The sequence below is a fragment of the Tamandua tetradactyla genome, chromosome 10 (assembly GCF_023851605.1).
Source record: "Tamandua tetradactyla isolate mTamTet1 chromosome 10, mTamTet1.pri, whole genome shotgun sequence".
Classification (NCBI taxonomy): Eukaryota; Metazoa; Chordata; class Mammalia; order Pilosa; family Myrmecophagidae; genus Tamandua; species Tamandua tetradactyla.
In genome coordinates this window covers 91150571-91170010 of record NC_135336.1, presented here as the reverse complement: position 1 = coordinate 91170010, position 19440 = coordinate 91150571, and the positions used below count along the sequence as shown (strand labels likewise).

Genomic DNA, 19440 nt, shown 5'->3' with positions numbered 1-19440 from the left:
TATATGGTTTGCTTTTTTAAAAAATATGTATTTTTATTGACACATCTTCCCACGCATACAGTCCATACATTGTGTGTAATCGGTGGCTCATGATATCATCACATAGTTGTGTATTCATCACCATGATCATTTTTTAGAACATTTGCATCAGTCCAGAAAAAGAAACAAAAAGAAAAAAGAGAAAGCGTATATATCCCATACCCCTTACCTGTCCCTCTCATTGCCCATTAGTATTTCCATCTACCCAATTTATTTTACCTCTTATCCCCCTATTATTTATTTTTATCCATATTTTTTACTCATCTGTCCATACCCTGGATAAAAGGAGCATCAGACATAAGGTTTTCACAATCACAGGGTCACATTGTAAAAGTTATATCTCTATGCAGTCAACTTCAAGAATCAAAGCTACTGGAACACAGCTCAACAGTTTCAGTTACTTCCCTCCACCACTCCAATAAACCCTAAACTAATAAGGGGTAGCTATATAATGCGTAAGAATAACCTCCAAGATAACCTCTTGATTCTATTTGAAATCTCTCAGCCACTTAAACTTTATTTTCTCATTTCTATCTTCCTGCTTTTGGGCAGGAAGTCTTTCTCAATCCCATGATCCCAGGCCACAGTGAATCCTGGGAGTTCTATCCCGCGTTGTTAGGGAGATTTACACCCCTGGGAGTCATGTTCCACATATGGGGGAGGGCAGTGAGTTCACCTGCTGAGTTGGCTTAGAGAGAAAGGCCACATCTGAGCAACAAAAGAAACTCTGAAACTCTGGGGGTGACTCTTAGGCATAATTTTAAGTAGACTTAGCCTATCCTTTACAGGAATAAGCCTCACAGAGACGAACCCCAAGATTGAGAGCTCAGCCTATTGATTTGGTTGTCCCCACTGTTTATGAGAATATCAGAAATTCTCCAAATGGGGAAGTTGAATATTTCCTCTTTTCTCCCCAGTCCCCCCAAGGGGACTTTGCAAATACTTCTTTATTCGCTGTCCAGCTTACTCTGGGATAAATGGGGGCATCACACTAACTGGGACAAACCAACAAAATCTCATGCCCTTTTCAAGATTCCATGTACTTACGGTGTTCAACTGAACTGCACATACAAGTTAAATTACGTAACATGCTATCCAAAATACAAATTTTGTGCCAAATAAACATCTCTCCCTTTTGGACCTCTTTTTTTACTTGGTCTAGAGTAGGCCCTGGGTTAACGTTTATGAGTTTGACTCCATGGTGATTCTAAAGTACAGCTCAGGTTGGAAGCCACTACTTTAGGTCACCAGTATTTCCTGGTTATTCATCCTCTTTTTTTCTGTCTATGGTGACACTCACATTTTCTGTGGAGATATCTGTTAATAAGATTCCATGGCCTGCTCATTGAGATTTTTTGTAATAAAAACTCTGTTGGGTGGGCCTGGAATGTATCTTCATTTGTCCTGATCCTTGATATAAGAAGGAAGCATGGCAAATGTGGTACTGTGGTGGCTTAGAAAGCCAGGGCCTGGATAAAAAGATTCCATCCTAGGAGTTCTGTCTGAGAGTTGGTCTCCCATACTTTGTCATTTGCCATCCCTGAGTCCTGTTGATATCTTACTGGATCTACTTTCATCAGTTTCCAAAAGGATACTTGTTTACCATCGTACTGGTAGGAAAATGGGGGAAGGATGTACAGGACAAAAAGATAACCCTTTCGGTGGCTGTTATTATGGGAAGGTCCTGGAGTGAAGAGGAAGCCAGAGGAGGAAGTTGCAAAGCTGCGTTTGTGTGAAGTTTTAAAAAAGCCTTGGTAATGTTCTTATACAGTTTATTTTGAATATTGGCATCAGCCTAGGCCAGGGGTTTTCAGCAGTGGTATTATTGATATTTTTGGCTAGATAATTTTTTGTTCTGTGGGCTGTCAGCAATAATGTACATTGATATTATAGCCAGAAGTATCTCCCCCTCCAAGTTGTGCCAACCGAAAATGTCTTCAGGCATTTCCAAGTATCACTTGGGTGCCAAATTGCCCCCAGAAATCACCATCTTAATCTGTAAATTACAGCATCAGTAATAAATTAGATAAAAACACTAGTGGTCAACGAAAGGGAGAGGTAAGGTGTATAATATGTATGCATTTTTTTCTTTTTATTTCTTTTTCTGTAATGATGCAAATGTTGTAAAAAATGATCATGATAATGAATACACAACTATATGATGATATTGTGAGCTATCAGTTATATACCAGGTATAGAATGTATGTGTGTGAAGATATCTCAATTAAAAAAAAAATCCTGTAAGGGAAGTATTTCAGTAAATAGCAACATAGGAAAGCAAATCTAGAGCTAGGATAAAAGTTAAGAAAAATGGGTTTTATAATAATTTATGGGAGAATTTCAATAAAAATGCTGCTTTCTGAATAATTTTTTATAAGGCAAGGAAAAAGGAAAGAAAAAGTAATTGTTCATTCTGAATATTGATTAAGTATTAATATGAATAAGATTGATCACTGAAGAATATGTTGATCACTAAAATTAACCATTGAAACAAAGCTATTTCCATCCGTATTTATGCAAAACCCCAAATTTTATGTAAATTATAGTAGTTCAGCTGGTATCTGTAGTGTTCTTTTCAAGGCTTCCAAACTTCTGTTTATCTCTATCTTTAAATTCTATCATTATGGTTCTTTTATTTTGTTGGTGAATTCAGCTTTACTATATGTTTCCTAGATTTCCCTTTGACCGGTTGGGGGTGAAGCAGGCAACTTTGTTTGCTCAATTAGTGGCTCTCAGTATTGAAATATAAGTGCCAGAGCTCAGTGGCCACAAGTTGCTTCCTATTTAAAAGTGCCTTTTCCAGCAATTGAGTTGGAAAAAAGACGAGTGTCCGTGGGAAACACCAGAACCATAGAATGTTCAAGACAAGTTAGGGCCAACGCTGAGTTTTGAGATTCGGACCCCTTGGTACACCAGGGGCAAGACTGATCTGCAGCAAGTACAGATGCCCCCTGTGGGAAGCAGATTAAAGCAGCATTTTGCTGTGAAAGGTATGTCTTCTGTTATAGCTCTGAGGGTCTGATGTGCCTGGATTCAGACAGGGAAGTATTGCTGAGTACTTGACTGTGATATGCGTGGGCAGCCCATGGTTTCCATGTGGGCAGAGCATGTGTCTTTACAGTTCCCCTGAAACTTTGAGTTATATTTCTGGCCGATGTTCCTTGGAGAGTGCCTGGAAATGGAATCTGTCAACATAAGGCAATCAAGCAGCAGGGAGGGGCAGCCAAGAAGGAGGAACTGCACAGATTTATTCTCCTACCAAACAAATATGGTCCAGTTCTTCAGATGCTCTGAAGTCTCCCCAACAGCAGGCAGCACATGCTTCTCAGTTTGTTTATATTGAAGTGTAGCTTGTAAACAGCACATGTGATGCTTGTTGTCGTACAGCACATGGCCCTTTTCTTGGAGCCTGCTGGGGACATGGGAAAGCCTAGGCTTGATTTCCTAGCCACATTTGATCGATGGCACCATTCAAATCCTGGGTGTGAAAAGAATGTTGTTTCAAAGTTTAAGCCTCTGTTCTTTATGCTTAGATAGGGTTTTTATGTTTTCAAAGAACTTTAACGCACCTTATATTTAACTTTCCCAACAATCTGACAGAATCCGTAAGTCCTGTGCCTACAGTTTTTATAGGTTTAAAAAATTTTCTCTGTAGGAAAGAGTTGATGCTCAGGTTTTGTAAAATTTGACTGGTAAGAAGTTAAAGTTGTAATAGTTCCCCCTTTCCTTCGTAGTTATATTTAGCTTTTACCTGTAATTATTATTTTTTCTTTCTGTTTTTTTGTTTTGTTTTTGTCTGTAATTGTTTTGTTTTTGTTTTGAAGTTTTGGTGGGGAGGGTTGACTTCTATAGTATGTGTATTTCTGTGGAATTATACGCATATAACAGTAAAGTGACAGAAAAGCAAAATAACATTACAGCACACCACACTTCAGCTACAAGTCTATTGGCAGTGTCCAAACTTTTCAAAACCCCTTTCTCTCAGCCCTTTAAAAAAAATCTGTGTTATACTGTGTCTTCTATGGAAATGTTTGAAGTGGAGAATTTGCTTATTTAGTGAACATTGTTCCTATGTCACAAGGCAAGGAGTTTTTTCCTTCTTCCTTTAAATTTATGTCCCAAACATGCTTGAATGGAGCCAGAGTGAATGAATGTCCTACAATAAATGAAAGGTAAACTTCCATTAATGTATCTATTCTCCACCTAGCTATCTCTCCTGCTAATGGTGTATGGGATATGCTAGTTGAAAAGGTTTTCTAAGTCAGGGAAACATTATTATGATGTGAAAATAATTTAAAAGTCAAAAGCTAATCGCACCTCTCTGCAACCGTGAATTTTGTCTATGGCAGCTTTTGAGGCAACTTTATAGGTCTGTTCCCAGGGCAAACGGATTCAGCTCAGTTCTGTGCTTCCACTTTCTCTGGGTCTGCCAGCTCCCTGTTCATACTTGATCTGTGTAAGGACAGTCTGCCCTGCCTCTGTTCTACCCAGATATTTACTGGGTCCTCCTCTGTGCCTGATTGTGTGCTAAGTGCCACAGACCCAGTGGAGATGAGATGAGCAGTTATCTTGTTATAACTTCTACTTCACCTGCTTCTCCTCTTATCTTTGGCTCCCTGATCTCTCGGATTGTTAGCAGAAGCTATCTGTGTGTTTGTTGGTAGGTAAATGGATGCAGGAACATCCAGGAGAGAGATGTCCCCTCAGTGTCTGCTACTAGAGAAAAGTCTTGTAGAGAAGAGGAAGCTGGAGGAGGAAGTTGTAAAACTGTGTTTATGTGGGATTTTCCGAAAAAACTCAATTTTTGTCAGCAGGGAGGTGTTCAAAGAAGGCCTCCAGGTATTGGAGCAAAAAACATAACTACTCCAATTTTTTCTGTTCCTGCCATACTAGTGTCTCTGTTTCCTTGAAGTACACCACAGTCAACTCCTGCCTTTCTTTGATTACTGAATTCCCCCTAACCTGCATAATAAACCGCCCAAAACAATCTTTTTTTTTTTTTAATTTTTCCCTCAGTGTTCTGTGGGTCAGCCATTTGGGTGGTGGTTCTGCTGTCCCTGACTGGGGTTGCTCAGGTGGCTGAATCATCTGGTGGCTTGACCAGGGCCAGGTGGTTTAAGATGACCTCACTCACAAGTTTGGCAGTCAGTTGCCTGGGCCTCTGTCTCCTTGAGGTCTCTCATTTTCAGGAAGACTTGGGGCTTCTTTATAGGGTGAACTTGTTGTTCCAAGAAGGTAAGAGCAGAAACTCTCAAGGCCTTGGCTTGAAATCCACCCACGATTGTTTCTGCCTTATTCTGCTGATGAAAGCAAAATGTGAGGCCAGTCCAAGTTCATGGATGGGGAAGTAGCTACACAGATATGTGCTTACAGGAATGGGAGGAATCATCACAGTTATCATTACAAACCAGGTGCCACAAACTCTGTCATCCTTTCTCTTTCTCTCCTATTTCATTGTTTGATCTTCAGTTAAGGTCAGGGACATGGTATAATGGTGTAAGAAAGAATATGGGCTTTAGAACCAGATGTATCCAGAGCTGTTGATTTGTGGGGGAACTTTTAGAGTCCAGATGATAATATTTTACTAGTTATATGTGTTGAAGATATCTTTTCTCAGTCTTGTCTTTGCTTTTGCATTGCTTTCTAATGAACAAAAGTTTTGAATTTTCGTGCAGTTTGATTTTAATCTTAAATGGTTTGTGCTTTATCATCTTATTTAAGAAATCTTTCTTTCCCCTAGATTACAAAGATCATCTTCTGCATTTTCTTCTAAAGGATGTACGGTTTTGGCTATTTGCATTCTGGTTTATACATACCTGGCAGTGATTTCTGTGGGTAATATGAGTTGAGGTCCAATTTTATATTTTTCCAAATGGATAGCCTAGTGTCCTAGTGACATATATAGAATATTCCATTCCCTTCCCACTGATTTGTGGTATGCCATCTGCTATAAATCATGCTTCATATTATGGTGGGGCTAATTCTGGGCCCTCTATCCTATCACCTATTTCCTTATCACTCTGCATTGCTTTCTATTACTGCACTTTTATGATAAGTTTTGAATGGGAAAGAGCACCAGTCTTGTTTTTAGTCTCTGTAACTGTCTTTGGATTAATGTTCTTTTGTGCTTTCATAAAAAACTGCTGTCTGTATCATCTATATGAATATAGATTCTTGGGTGTTTTTTGGCCTGATTTCACAATGTATTACATTCCTTGGGAAGGAACGTCTTTTACTAATTCTTGGAAGTAGGATTTGAAATACATTCATGGATCAAGCTTAATAATTTTAGAGGTCCACATCTTCTATTTACCGACTAAATCTATTTTGTCCAACTTTTGTAGACCTGACATGCCATTCTTTTTCTTCACCTAATACAGTTTTCCATCCTTTTATTTTTCTGTATGTGTAGCTAAGGTATTTTATTAAACTAAATATGTAATTTGCAAATTATTTTATAAGAAATTTTAAAAGTAATGTTATAAAAAGTTCCGAAAGAAGTACTGAATTAACAGCAGAATTATAGTTTTGGTATAATATAAATAAAACATTTTGATTTTGATATGCTGTCTGAAAATTTGGTAATGTATTATCCAACGGATAGCTGCACTAGATATTTTAACAAGAACTTTCCTGATTGATTAAATCATTTATTAATAACAGGTTCTTCATTTGAACCATAAGAATCAGTTGCTCAATTTTAAGGAGAATATTAAAAATCTGCCATTATGTATAATGAAATTGTTAAAGGCCTTGTTTTTCTCATCTTTTTACCTTTAATCTTCTGTGTTTATGTGTTGATCTGTTTCTTGCAAATAGTACCCTAAAAGATAGGGTTTTCTTTTACATTGTTTTGTTTTTAGTCTAAATGTGAAGTTTTAGCCTAGTCTATTTTACATTTATTTAGAAAACCCACATATTTTGACTTCTTTTTACAATCTTATTTTGCTCTGTTCGTCCACCTTTTTTTTAAAACTCTTCTTCCATTTGCTGCCTTCTTCTGGATTGAATTTTTAAATATCATTCTCTTCTTTCAAATTGTAGAGTGTCTTTATTATTTTAGTGATTGACCTTAAAATTTTAACATAATTTTAAGACTTTTTTTTTTCTTTTCTTTTACATGGGCAGGCACTGGGAATCGAACCCTGGTCCTCTGGCATGGCAGGCGAGCATTCTTGCCTGCTGAGCCACTGTAGCCCACCCTTAACATAATTTTAAACATAACCATGCCCAAAGTTGTTCTTTCTACTTACCTCTTGGAACATAAAAGAACTATGAAATGCTTTGAATATAATCACCCCACACATTTCCATTGTTTTTGTTGCATTTTGTATGTTTTTTTTAACTACCAAATGGCTTCTTTGGGGGGTAGGGCAGAGCTTGTTTTATATGCTAAGATTTAACCCATATAAAAAACCCAAATAAAGATGGTGTACTTAACCATCTTTATCTACCATTTCATCTTGTATACCAGATCTTCCTTTTAAGATTATATTTTTTCCTGAAGTGCAGGTCCTTTAGGGAACTGTTTAACTGAGGCTCTGTTTGTAGTACACTTCTCACTCTTCATTTCTCAAATGTGTTTATTTCTCCTTCTTGAATAATCTTTTAGCTCGAAATAAAATTCTATATTGATAGTTTCAGCATCTGAAGATTTCTTTGCTGTAATAAGGTAATGTCTTCAACTAGATCTTCCAGTATTCTTTCTCCAACTTTTATTCTTATTTATTGGGTGCTTACTTTCAGGGATTATAATTCTCATTTTCTAGGAATTCTGTGAATTTACCTGGCCATTTTTATATGTAGGCCTTTGCACATTCTTTTATATTTTTAATATTATGTGCATGTTTACCTGACATTCTATTTCTGGTAATTGCAATTTCAAATTCCCTGGGTGTCTGATTGTACTTTGTTCTCTCTCACTGATGGTGACTTGTTTCTTTCTCTGTTTTATAATTTTGGATTATAGGTTCTTGCTGACCATGCTTATCTCTGGGTATTGTGTGATACCACTGATAAGCGTGAGTCCCTTCAGAGTAGATAGGTTTGAATTTTGCTTCTGCCAGGTGCCCCCAGCGTGCCAATCCAGAATGACTTTAAGACACTTTTTTCATTTTGGGGGTTCCTGGATGATGTACATGATGCCAATTTGAACCCCAAACATTCACAAGGCCAACCCTTGGCTTATAATCACAAGAAAGAAGCCCTCCCTGCTCTTGCCCACTTCTAGACCTGAGTATAGGCAGACTTAGACAAGCTTCCTTTATTATGATTATTTTTTATACAGTGAGTACTTTTTTAGCCTTTCATGTCATTTGCAACTGAGGGTACAGCCCTTCAGGGGACTCTGTGAATGTGGGGGACTCATTTCCAGTTCCCCAGTTTATACAGACCCAGTGTCTGCTTTCCATCTTGTGGCTTTAAAATTTATTTTTTTTATTTTTATTTTTTTATTAATTAACGGAAAAAAAAAAGAAATTAACCCAACATTTAGAAATCATACCATTCTACATATGCAATCAGTAATTCTTAACATCATCACATAGATGCATGATCATCGTTTCTTAGTACATTTGCATTGGTTTAGAAGAACTAGTGACACACCAGACAAAGATATAGAATGTTAATATAGAGAAAAGAAATAAAAGTAATAATAATAGTAAAACAAACAAACAAACAAACAAAAACAAACAAACAAAAACCTATAGCTCAGATGCAGCTTCATTCAGTGTTTTAACATGATTACTTTACAATTAGGTATTATTGTGCTGTCCATTTTTGAGTTTTTGTATCTAGTCCTGTTGCACAGTCTGTATCTCTTCAGCTCCAATTACCCATTATCTTACCCTGTTTCTACCTCCTGCTGGACTCTGTTACCAGTGACATATTCCAAGTTTATTCTCGAATGTCCGTTCACATCAGTGGGACCATACAGTATTTGTCCTTTAGTTTTTGGCTGGACTCACTCAGCATAATGTTCTCTAGGTCCATCCATGTTATTACATGCTTCATAAGTTTATCCTGTCTTAAAGCTGCATAATATTCCATCGTATGTATATACCACAGTTTGTTTAGCCATTCTTCTGTTGATGGACATTTTGGCTGTTTCCATCTCTTTGCAATTGTAAATAACGCTGCTATAAACATTGGTGTGCGAATGTCCATTTCTGTCTTTGCCCTTAAGTCCTTTGAGTAGATACCCAGCAATGGTGTTGCTGGGTCATATGGCAATTCTATATTCAGCTTTTTGAGGAACCGCCAAACTGCCTTCCACAGTGGTTGTACCATTTGACATTCCCACCAACAGTGGATCAGTGTGCCTCTTTCTCCGCATCCTCTCCAGCACTTGTCATTTTCTGTTTTGTTGATAATGGCCATTCTGGTGGGTGTGAGATGATATCTCATTGTGGTTTTAATTTGCATTTCTCTAATGGCCAGGGACATTGAGCATCTCTTCATGTGCCTTTTGGCCATTTGTATTTCCTCTTCTGAGAGGTGTCTGTTCAAGTCTTTTTCCCATTTTGTAATTGGGTTGGCTGTCTTTTTGTTGTTGAGTTGAACAATCTTTTTATAAATTCTGGATACTAGAGCTTTATCTGATATGTCATTTCCAAATATTATCTCCCATTGTGTAGGCTGTCTTTCTACTTTCTTGATGAAGTTCTTTGATGCACAAAAGTGTTTAATTTTGAGGAGTTCCCATTTATTTATTTCCTTCTTCAGTGCTCTTGCTTTAGGTTTAAGGTCCATAAAACCGCCTCCAATTGTAAGTTTCGTAAGATATCTCCCTACATTTTCCTCGAACTGTTTTATGGTCTTAGACCTAATGTCTAGATCTTTGATCCATTTTGAATTAACTTTTGTATAGGGTGTGAGATATGGGTCTTCTTTCATTCTTTTGCATATGGATATCCAGTTCTCTAGGCACCATTTATTGAAGAGACTGTTCTGTCCCGAGTGAGTTGGCTTGACTTCCTTATCAAAGATCAAATGTCCGTAGATGAGAGGGTCTATATCTGAGCACTCTATTTGATTCCATTGGTCGATATATCTATCTTTATGCCAATACCATGCTGTTTTGACCACTGTGGCTTCATAATATGCCTTAAAGTCCGGCAGCGCGAGACCTCCAGCTTCGTTTTTTTTCCTCAAGATGTTTTTTGCAATTTGGGGCACCCTGCCCTTCCAGATAAATTTGCTTATTGGTTTTTCTATTTCTGAAAAATAAGTTGTTGGGATTTTGATTGGTATTGCATTGAATCTATAGATCAATTTAGGTAGGATTGAAATCTTAACTGTATTTAGTCTTCCAATCCATGAACACGGTATGCCCTTCCATCTATTTAGGTCTTCTGTGATTTCTTTTAGCAGTTTTTTGTAGTTTTCTTTATATAGGTTTTTTGTCTCTTTAGTTAAATTTATTCCTAGGTATTTTATTCTTTTAGTTGCAATTGTAAATGGGATACGTTTCTTGATTTCCCCCTCAGCTTGTTCATTGCTAGTGTATAGAAATGCTACAGATTTTTGAATGTTGATCTTGTAACCTGCTACTTTGCTGTACTCATTTATTAGCTCTAGTAGTTTTGTTGTGGATTTTTCCGGGTTTTTGACGTATAGTATCATATCGCCTGCAAACAGTGATAGTTTTACTTCTTCCTTTCCAATTTTGATGCCTTGTATTTCTTTTTCTTGTCTAATTGCTCTGGCTAGAACCTCCAATACAATGTTGAATAATAGTGGTGATAGTGGACATCCTTGTCTTGTTCCTGATCTTAGGGGGAAAGTTTTCAATTTTTCCCCATTGAGGATGATATTAGCTGTGGGTTTTTCATATATTCCTCTATCATTTTAAGGAAGTTCCCTTGTATTCCTATCTTTTGAAGTGTTTTCAACAGGAAAGGATGTTGAATCTTGTCAAATGCCTTCTCTGATCAATTGAGATGATCATGTGATTTTTCTGCTTTGATTTGTTGATGTGGTGTATTACATTAATTGATTTTCTTATGTTGAACCATCCTTGCATACCTGGGATGAATCCTACTTGGTCATGATGTATAATTCTTTTAATGTGTTGTTGGATACGATTTGCTAGAATTTTATTGAGGATTTTTGCATCTATATTCATTAGAGAGATTGGTCTGTAGTTTTCTTTTTTTGTAATATCTTTGCCTGGTTTTGGTATGAGGGTGATGTTGGCTTCGTAAAATGAATTAGGTAGTTTTCCCTCCACTTCGATTTTTTTGAAGAGTTTGAGGAGAGTTGGTACTAATTCTTTCTGGAATGTTTGATAGAATTCACATGTGAAGCCGTCTGGTCCTGGACTTTTCTTTTTAGGAAGCTTTTGAATGACTAATTCAATTTCTTTACTTGTGATTGGTTTGTTGAGGTCATCTATGTCTTCTTGAGTCAAAGTTGGTTGTTCATGTCTTTCCAGGAACCCGTCCATTTCATCTAAATTGTTGTATTTATTAGCGTAAAGTTGTTCATAGTATCCTGTTATTACCTCCTTTATTTCTGTGAGGTCAGTAGTTATGTCTCCTCTTCCATTTCTGATCTTATTTATTTGCATCCTCTCTCTTCTTCTTTTTGAAGGATCTTGCTAAGGGCCCATCAATCTTATTGATTTTCTCATAGAACCAACTTCTGGTCTTATTGATTTTCTCTATTGTTTTCATGTTTTCAATTTCATTTATTTCTGCTCTAATCTTTGTTATTTCTTTCCTTTTGCTTGCTTTGGGATTAGTTTGCTGTTCTTTCTCCAGTTCTTCCAAGTGGACAGTTAATTCCTGCATTTTTTTCTTTTCTTCTTTTCTGATATAGGCATTTAGGGCAATAAATTTCCCTCTTAGCACTGCCTTTGCTGCGTCCCATAAGTTTTGATATGTTGTGTTTTCGTTTTCATTCGCCTCGAGGTATTTACTAATTTCTCTTGCAATTTCTTCTTTGACCCACTTGTTGTTTAAGAGTGTGTTGTTGAGCCTCCATGTATTTGTGAATTTTCTGGCACTCCGCCTATTATTGATTTCCAACTTCATTCCTTTATGATCCGAGAAAGTGTTGTGTATGATTTCAATCTTTTTAAATTTGTTAAGACTTGCTTTGTGACCCAGCATATGGTCTATCTTTGAGAATGATCCATGAACACTTGAAGAAAAGGTGTATCCTGCTGTTGTGGGATTAATGTCCTATAAATATCTGTTAAGTCTAGCTCATTTATAATAATATTCAGTTTCTCTATTTCTTTATTGATCCTCTGTCTAGATGTTCTGTCCATTGATGAGAGTGGTGAATTGAAGTCTCCAACTATTATGGTATATGTGTCTATTTCCCTTTTCAGTGTTTGCAGTGTATTCCTCACGTATTTTGGGGCTTTCTGGTTCGGTGCGTAAGTATTTATGATTGTTATGTCTTCTTGTTGAATTGTTCCTTTTATTAGTATATAGTGTCCTTCTTTGTCTCTTTTAACTGTTTTACATTTGAAGTCTAATTTGTTGGATCTTAGTATAGCTACTCCTGCTCTTTTCTGGTTGTTATTTGCATGAAATATCTTTTCCCAACCTTTCATTTTCAACCTATATTTATCTTTGGGTCTAAGATGTGTTTCCTGTAGACAGCATATAGAAGGATCCTGTTTTTTAATCCATTCTGCCAGTCTATGTCTTTTGATTTGGGAATTCAGTCCATTAACATTTAGAGTTATTACTGTTTGGATAATATTTTCCTCTACCATTTTACCTTTTGTATTATATATATCATATCTGACTTTCCTTCTTTCTACACTCTTCTCCATACCTTTCTCTTCTGTGTTTTCGTATCTGACTCTAGTGCTCCCTTTAGTATTTCTTGCAGAGCTGGTCTCTTGGTCACAAATTCTCTCAGTGACTTTTTGTCTGAGAATGTTTTAATTTCTCCCTCATGTTTGAAGGACAATTTTGCTGGATATAGGAGTCTTGGTTGGCAGTTTTTCTCTTTTAGTAACTTAATATATCATCCCACTGTCTTCTAGCTTCCATGGTTTCTGCTGAGAAATCTACACATAGTCTTATTGGGTTTCCTTTGTATGTGATGGATTGTTTTTCTCTTGCTGCTTTCAAGATCCTCTCTTTCTCTTTGACCTCTGACATTCTAACTAGTAAGTGTCTTGGAGAACGCCTATTTGGGTCTAATCTCTTTGGGGTACGCTGCACTTCTTGAATCTGTAATTTTAAGTCTTTCATAAGAGTTGGGAAATTTTCAGTGATAATTTCTTCCATTAGTTTTTCTCCTCCCTTTCCCTTCTCTTCTCCTTCTGGGACACCCACAACACGTATATTTGTGCGGTTCATATTGTCCTTGAGTTCCCTGATACCCTGTTCAAATTTTTCCATTCTTTTCTGGATAGTTTCTGTTTGTTTTTGGAATTCAGATGTTCCATCCTCCAAATCACTAATTCTATCTTCTGTCTCTTTAAATCTATCATTGTAGGTATCCATTGTTTTTTCCATCTTTTCTACTTTATCCTTCACTTCCATAAGCTCTGTGATTTGTTTTTTTCAGTTTTTCTATTTCTTCTTTTGGTTCAGCCCATGTCTTCTTCATGTCCTCCCTCAATTTATTGATTTCGTTTTGAAGAGGTTTTCCATTTCTGTTCATATATTCAGCATTAGTTGTTTCAGCTCCTGTATCTCATTTGAACTATTGGTTTGTTCCTTTAACTGGGCCATATTTTCAATTTTCTGAGCGTGATCCGTTATCTTCTGCTGGAGTCTGGGCATTTAGTCAGATTTCCCTGGGTGTTGGACCCCACAGGTTGAAAGATTTTTCTGTGAGATCTCTGGGTTCTGTTTTTCTTTTCCTTCCCAGTAGGTGGCACTTGTGGCACACGTTTGTCTGCGGGTTCCACCAGTAAAAGTTCCTGTGGGTCCTTTAACTTTGGAAAACTCTCGCCGTGGGGGAGGTTCGGCAGCTGAAGCAGCTTGGAAGAGTGCCAGCCGGCCCGGGGGTCTGAACGTGGGGAGGGTCGCCGGCCGCCGCAGCCCGGGAGAGCACCCGACCGAATTTCCTAGTTGGCCCGGGGCGACAAGCGTGGCGGGAGGGCGCCAGCTGCCGCAGCCCGGGAGAGTGTACTGTTCCCAGCCGGACCAGGGAGTCATGTGTTTGGAAGGGACCCCCCGGTCACCGTTCTCCGCGGTCTGGGGATTTCCGACCCAATTCTCTCAGTTGGTTCGGGGGGCCTCGCGTAGTGGGGGCGCCAGCCACCGCGGCCCAAGGGGACCTCCTGCCCAATTCTGCCAGCTGGCCTGGGAAGGAGGAAGGGAGGGACTCCGGCCGCTTGCCGTCCTGCCCGGGAAAGCCCGCGCCCCTCGGGAATCTCACCGGAGCTGGTTCTCCCAGACAGTCAGCCGTTCCAGGATGGGGTACGCCGTCCCTTTGATCTCCGTCGTGGCTCTGGCAGCTGCTCTGTATCGTCTCCACTCCCCCAGTAGCTGTTCTGGAGGAGGAATGGTGAGGGTGGCAAGGCTGTCGAGGCTGGTGGCGGAGGAGCCAGTGAAGGCGGAAGAGGGCACGGTGGTGATTGGAGAGCCACCGGAGCAGGAGGAGAAAGGGAAGGATAAGATGGCGGGTGGAGCGCCGCTGGAGCAGAAGGGGGAAGATGGGGAGGAGGGTGGGCTGGCTGGCGGGGCGGGAGTGCCACCGGGCTGGCGGAGAAAGAGGGACTTGTGGCTTTAAAATTAAATCTCATGACTCCAGGGCAGTGGTTCTGAGCTGCAATGGTAACTACTGTTTGGAAGCCTGGGGGTGCTCTTTTGGTTGTCTTGGTGACTGGGGAGTGCTAAAGTATTTAGCACAGGAGCCAGGCATGGTAGTGCCAAATGCACCTACCAAATGCACATTTCTCACCCACTTTGGGAAACACTGTTGTAGGAGTTGGCCTTGGCTTATCATTCCACTTTCCTTTAACTTTCCTTTGGGCTCTTGGAATTCCTTGGGGGCTCAGTTTTGTATTTATAAAGTAATTTGTTTGTATTTCACTTAGCATTTCTAAGTGTGCTGTAGAGGTAGGATTTGTTTATGTTTTGGGTTACCTAGCCCACCGTATAGTTAGAAGCACTGATTCTTTCATTCATTTTCCTACTATTTTGTGAGTATCACATATATCCCAGGCATCATGTTAAACAGGGGACATAAGCAGGGTTACAATGTTTGTGTTGCATAGGCTGTGAACTGTGCAACTCTGGGAGGTCTTTAGTCTCCAGACTACAAGGGGGCTCTGGATGCAATGGTGAGCAAGCTATGGTTTGTGGGAGTGGCCAGCTTAAAACTCAATGCGTTTGTTAGCTCCTCCATGGCAGGATCAACTCTTGCCCTTTTTATGGCCCCAATACTTAGGTCATTGCCCCCATACTGTAACTGTTCAATCACTTTTTTTCCAGGAGAGGTGACAGTGTGACATAATATCCTCAGTGAACTTCATTGAGCGTCTTCCTTTGACTGCTACCACCACGATATAGAGTGAGCAAGTCATTTAAGACAAATGCGAGAAAATCCAAGAGCCAGAGAGAGGGGGAGAAAGACTGAAATGCCCAGGCCAAACAGGCACATTCACGTAGTGGGTGCTTTATTCCAGAGAAGAATAGAGGAACTGCAGGAAGCAGTCAAGGTGCAGGGTTTGCTCAGAGGTCAGTTCCTTCTCTTAGCTTCCAGCCAAGTTAGAATTTGACTAGAAAGTGATGCCAAGCAGCTTACAGTTGAGATGGTGGCATTGGAGCAGTGCAGCCTCTTTGCAGGCTGAGGTTTTCATCCCTGGAGTCAGAAAGAGGCTGCTTCCACTGTTTCTTCTCCCTCCCCTCTCTCCCCTACCTGCGCCTCCACTTTAGTGATTGTGTTAGCGCCTTTCATCCAGCACCTGGCATATTCTAAGGCAGTGGTAATCAAACCAGGGGCATATCAGAATTAGCTGAAAAAGTTTTTTTAAGTGACTCCAGCCTCACTACTCAAAGTGTGGACCTTGGGATGAGTAAGTAGTACTGGCATCCTCTTGGAGCTTGTAGGAAATGTGAATTGTAGGCCTAACCATATACGTACTTGAACGAGAATCTGCATTTTAACTTGATCCCTGAGGGATTCAGATACCCTTAAACGCTTGAGAAGCACTGCAAGGGGGGTGAGTGAAATGTTCTCCCTGGTGCAGGGAAGTAGCAGAAACTCTGTTAATGGGGAGGGCAGGAAGTTGGCCATGTCATTATTTCAATTGTCATGGCAAGAGAGGAGGTTTGTAGTTTGCAGATAATGAATTTGGAACATTTATTTTTTTACAGGTAATGAAGTTGGAACATTTATTTTTTTGTGGTCCTGCTTGTCAGAATGATTCCTTCAATTATTTTAAGCCCTGTATCTATGATTAAAATGATCTTGCTGATAGTAATAGTAGTAACAAAACCACGAAAACTAACATTTATTGAGCTGAAGTCATGGCGTAAGTTCTTGGAGACCCTAATAATATTCACGTGGGTCACTAACTCAGACCCAACGCTCCTCCTCGCTCCCCTCCTTGCACGGGTGTGGCTTTTAGCAATAGCTCTATGAGTTGACCCAGGTTTTCCTCTGATTTCATTGTGTAGGTCACAGCCTCTGCAGCGAGCGGGGCAGCAGTGCTGAGACTGCCCCGGAGGAGAACGAAGGGCTGGACTTGGAGTCCTCCGATGAGGCCGACCACAGCAGCAAGGTGAGAGATTTTCATTTTCACATCGCACATCCCGGAGCCACCGAAGACTCACAGCTGACACATCACCTTTGCAGCTGTATCTGGCTAGGGGGCCTCGCCAAGGGACCAAACGGTTTTACTTCCGAGCTGTTGCCAAATGGTGTGATATGAAATCCAAATTGCAGCCTGGCTTAACAACCCTCTCTGTGAGAATATATGGCTGAGGTCACTCTTAATGGACGAAAATTCTTTTTCTTTAATTTCTGTTGCTGCTAGAGTTCTCCATTAGTGCCATCATTTCCTCCTCACATCTCCATTTGGTTGTGATGAATCCACATCCAAAATGTGTGCAATTGAGTTACTCATATTTTCTTGCTCTTTATGGTGTCTGTAATGAACTCCTTTTCAGTAATCTGTGTTTGGCTCTTGTTAAAGGTCAGCATCTTTTACGTTAATGGGAAAGAAACAATCTCTTTATTGATCTCAGTAGACGGTGAGAAGGTGAGAAGGTTCTTATTCTGAATCTTTGGTTTAAGACACTGAAATTGTTGCCTATAATCCATCATGCTTTCATTCTGCTTCATAGAGAATTCTGGTGGTCAAGAGCCCATCTTACATCACAGCTCCAAAAAGAGCACAGCTTATAAACTTTGTTACCCATGTCTAAAAAGACTCCCCCCCCCCCCAAAAAAAAGCAACTGTGTGATTATTTTTTCGTATTCATTCATCTTCTTAGACATGTTGACATATTTATGTTAATCCTTCTACCTAACTCTCATTCTTTTGTTCTGACACTACCAGCCATTTAACTTTAGGTGAACCACATAATTAAAATTATACTTTCCTTTTCTCATCTGCAAAACCCAGATGATTCTTGTTGCCTACATGATTAGATTACTGGATGGGTCGAATAACGTAGCTATGGGAAACTACATTCAGATGAAACGATTTTTATTTTAAATGCCTGCATTTCTCCATGCTTTCTCATTTCTGCATGCGTTTAAGGTACTTTTGTGGTGCATAGGTTTGAAGGTCTTTCAGTATCTCTTACCATAGGTGTTACTATTTCACCACCATATAATTGTCATTCTAGAATCTTAAGTTGGGCACAGTACAAAATTTAATGTTTGAATATAGTATTGAAAGTAATTTTAATATTCATTGACGAAGAGGCTTTATATTGCTGGTTAAAGCCAAAAAACCTAAAACAAACAAAGTCCTTCTTAAAGTTACTTTTTATTTATGTGGTCCTTACCTGACTTTTACCCACTTTTTTGGTGGTTGACGGCAAGGGTCTATCACTTTTAAGAGGAACAGGTACCTCCATACTGGTCTAAGATTTTGAGGTGTATTCATTTTTTCCTTTATAGAAGCTAAAAATGTTGTATCTCAATGTCTAGTTTGATTTAGGAAAGCAACTATTTTTCCTGAATCCAATCAATTCATTTCCAAAATATTTTTTTAACTTGCATAACTTTTACCTTACTATAGTAGCCCAATGTTTCTTACCACCTTGTTTTATTATTATTATTATTTGCTTGGGCAGGCACTGGGAATCGATCCTGGGTCTTCAGTATGGCAGGCAAGAATTCTGTCACCGAGCCAACTGTCGCTCCACCCTCACCTTGTTGATTTTGAGAGAGTTTGTTTAAATTTAGTGAGTCACGGGAACCTAGGCTGGGTCCATTAGAGTACTAGGTTAGTGCAGCAGAGAGGAAGGGGGAGGCCCAGGGTTTTGTTGATTGATCCCAGGTGTCTCTCTTCCTCCTCCAAAGAACAAACAAAGTCCTGACACTCAGCAGGTCTGGAACAGAGACTGTCAAATGTAGAAGCAGGTGAGGCTGTTCTTGATTTCCCTAATGAAATGCGCGATAGCCTTGCTAAAAGGAGAATTTCCTCCTAAATTATTGACAACCAGGTTGTGTGAAGATCTGAGTATTTTTTAAGATCAAGTGATGGACTGCATTCAATGTGAAGGCTGCTAGGTGGGACTTTCAGAGCACTGCTTAATTCTGTACCTGGAGAGGTTTGATTCATTTAGTTTTGATTCGTTTCCGATTTTACCTTCTTTATTTGAAATATTTTATCATGAATCCATGTTATGTCACTAAAATAGATTTTAATGAATTACATTTCTCACTTACATTGTTTGAAAGCAAAAACCTTAAATTGAGCAAATGGTTCTTGGAGCTTGTCCTCTTATGTATTATTAATAATGATGGGAGCTAATGCCTGTGTAGTGTTTTCTGTATATTGGGTTTTCTGTATATTGGGTTCCATACTAACTGATGGCCTCCTCACAAAATCCCTAAGAAAGATATTATTATTTTCACTATTTTACAGGTGAGAATTATGAGACAGAGAAGGTCACTGTCTCTGAAGGTGCCTGATGGTAAAACCAGGATGTAAATCCAGGCAATTGGTCTCTGGAACTTATATTGTTGATGCTACACTAAGCCCCTTCTGGCCAAAAAGTTAAGGCCTGGTACTAAATACCAGGCTTCAAAAAAAAAAAAAAAAAAAAAATAGAACTAATTAATTAGTGGTGCTGTAAGCCAATTAGAGATAATCTCATTAGCCACTTAGCTATTTTCCTAATGCTATTGGAAAAATTTCTGGGTCTGTTTGTTTTAAAGTAACAGCAAGCAAACATCTTAAGTTTCTTGATTAATGTTCACTTTTTCTTTTTTTTTTTTTTTTTTTTTTTAAAGGAAAGA

At 39.0% G+C, this 19440-nt stretch overlaps 1 protein-coding gene across 9 annotated transcripts in view; it reads left to right on the top strand.

Moving 5' to 3' along the window:
• TIAM1 (TIAM Rac1 associated GEF 1) overlaps nucleotides 1–19440 on the top strand; it is a 429921-nt gene that overhangs the window by 371639 nt on the left and 38842 nt on the right. For all 9 annotated transcript variants that reach the window (XM_077118818.1, XM_077118816.1, XM_077118809.1 and 6 more), the window contains one exon: nucleotides 16641–16744. In XM_077118818.1, coding sequence (XP_076974933.1) covers nucleotides 16641–16744 — 104 coding nt within the window. The remainder of the gene's footprint in view (nucleotides 1–16640; nucleotides 16745–19440) is intronic.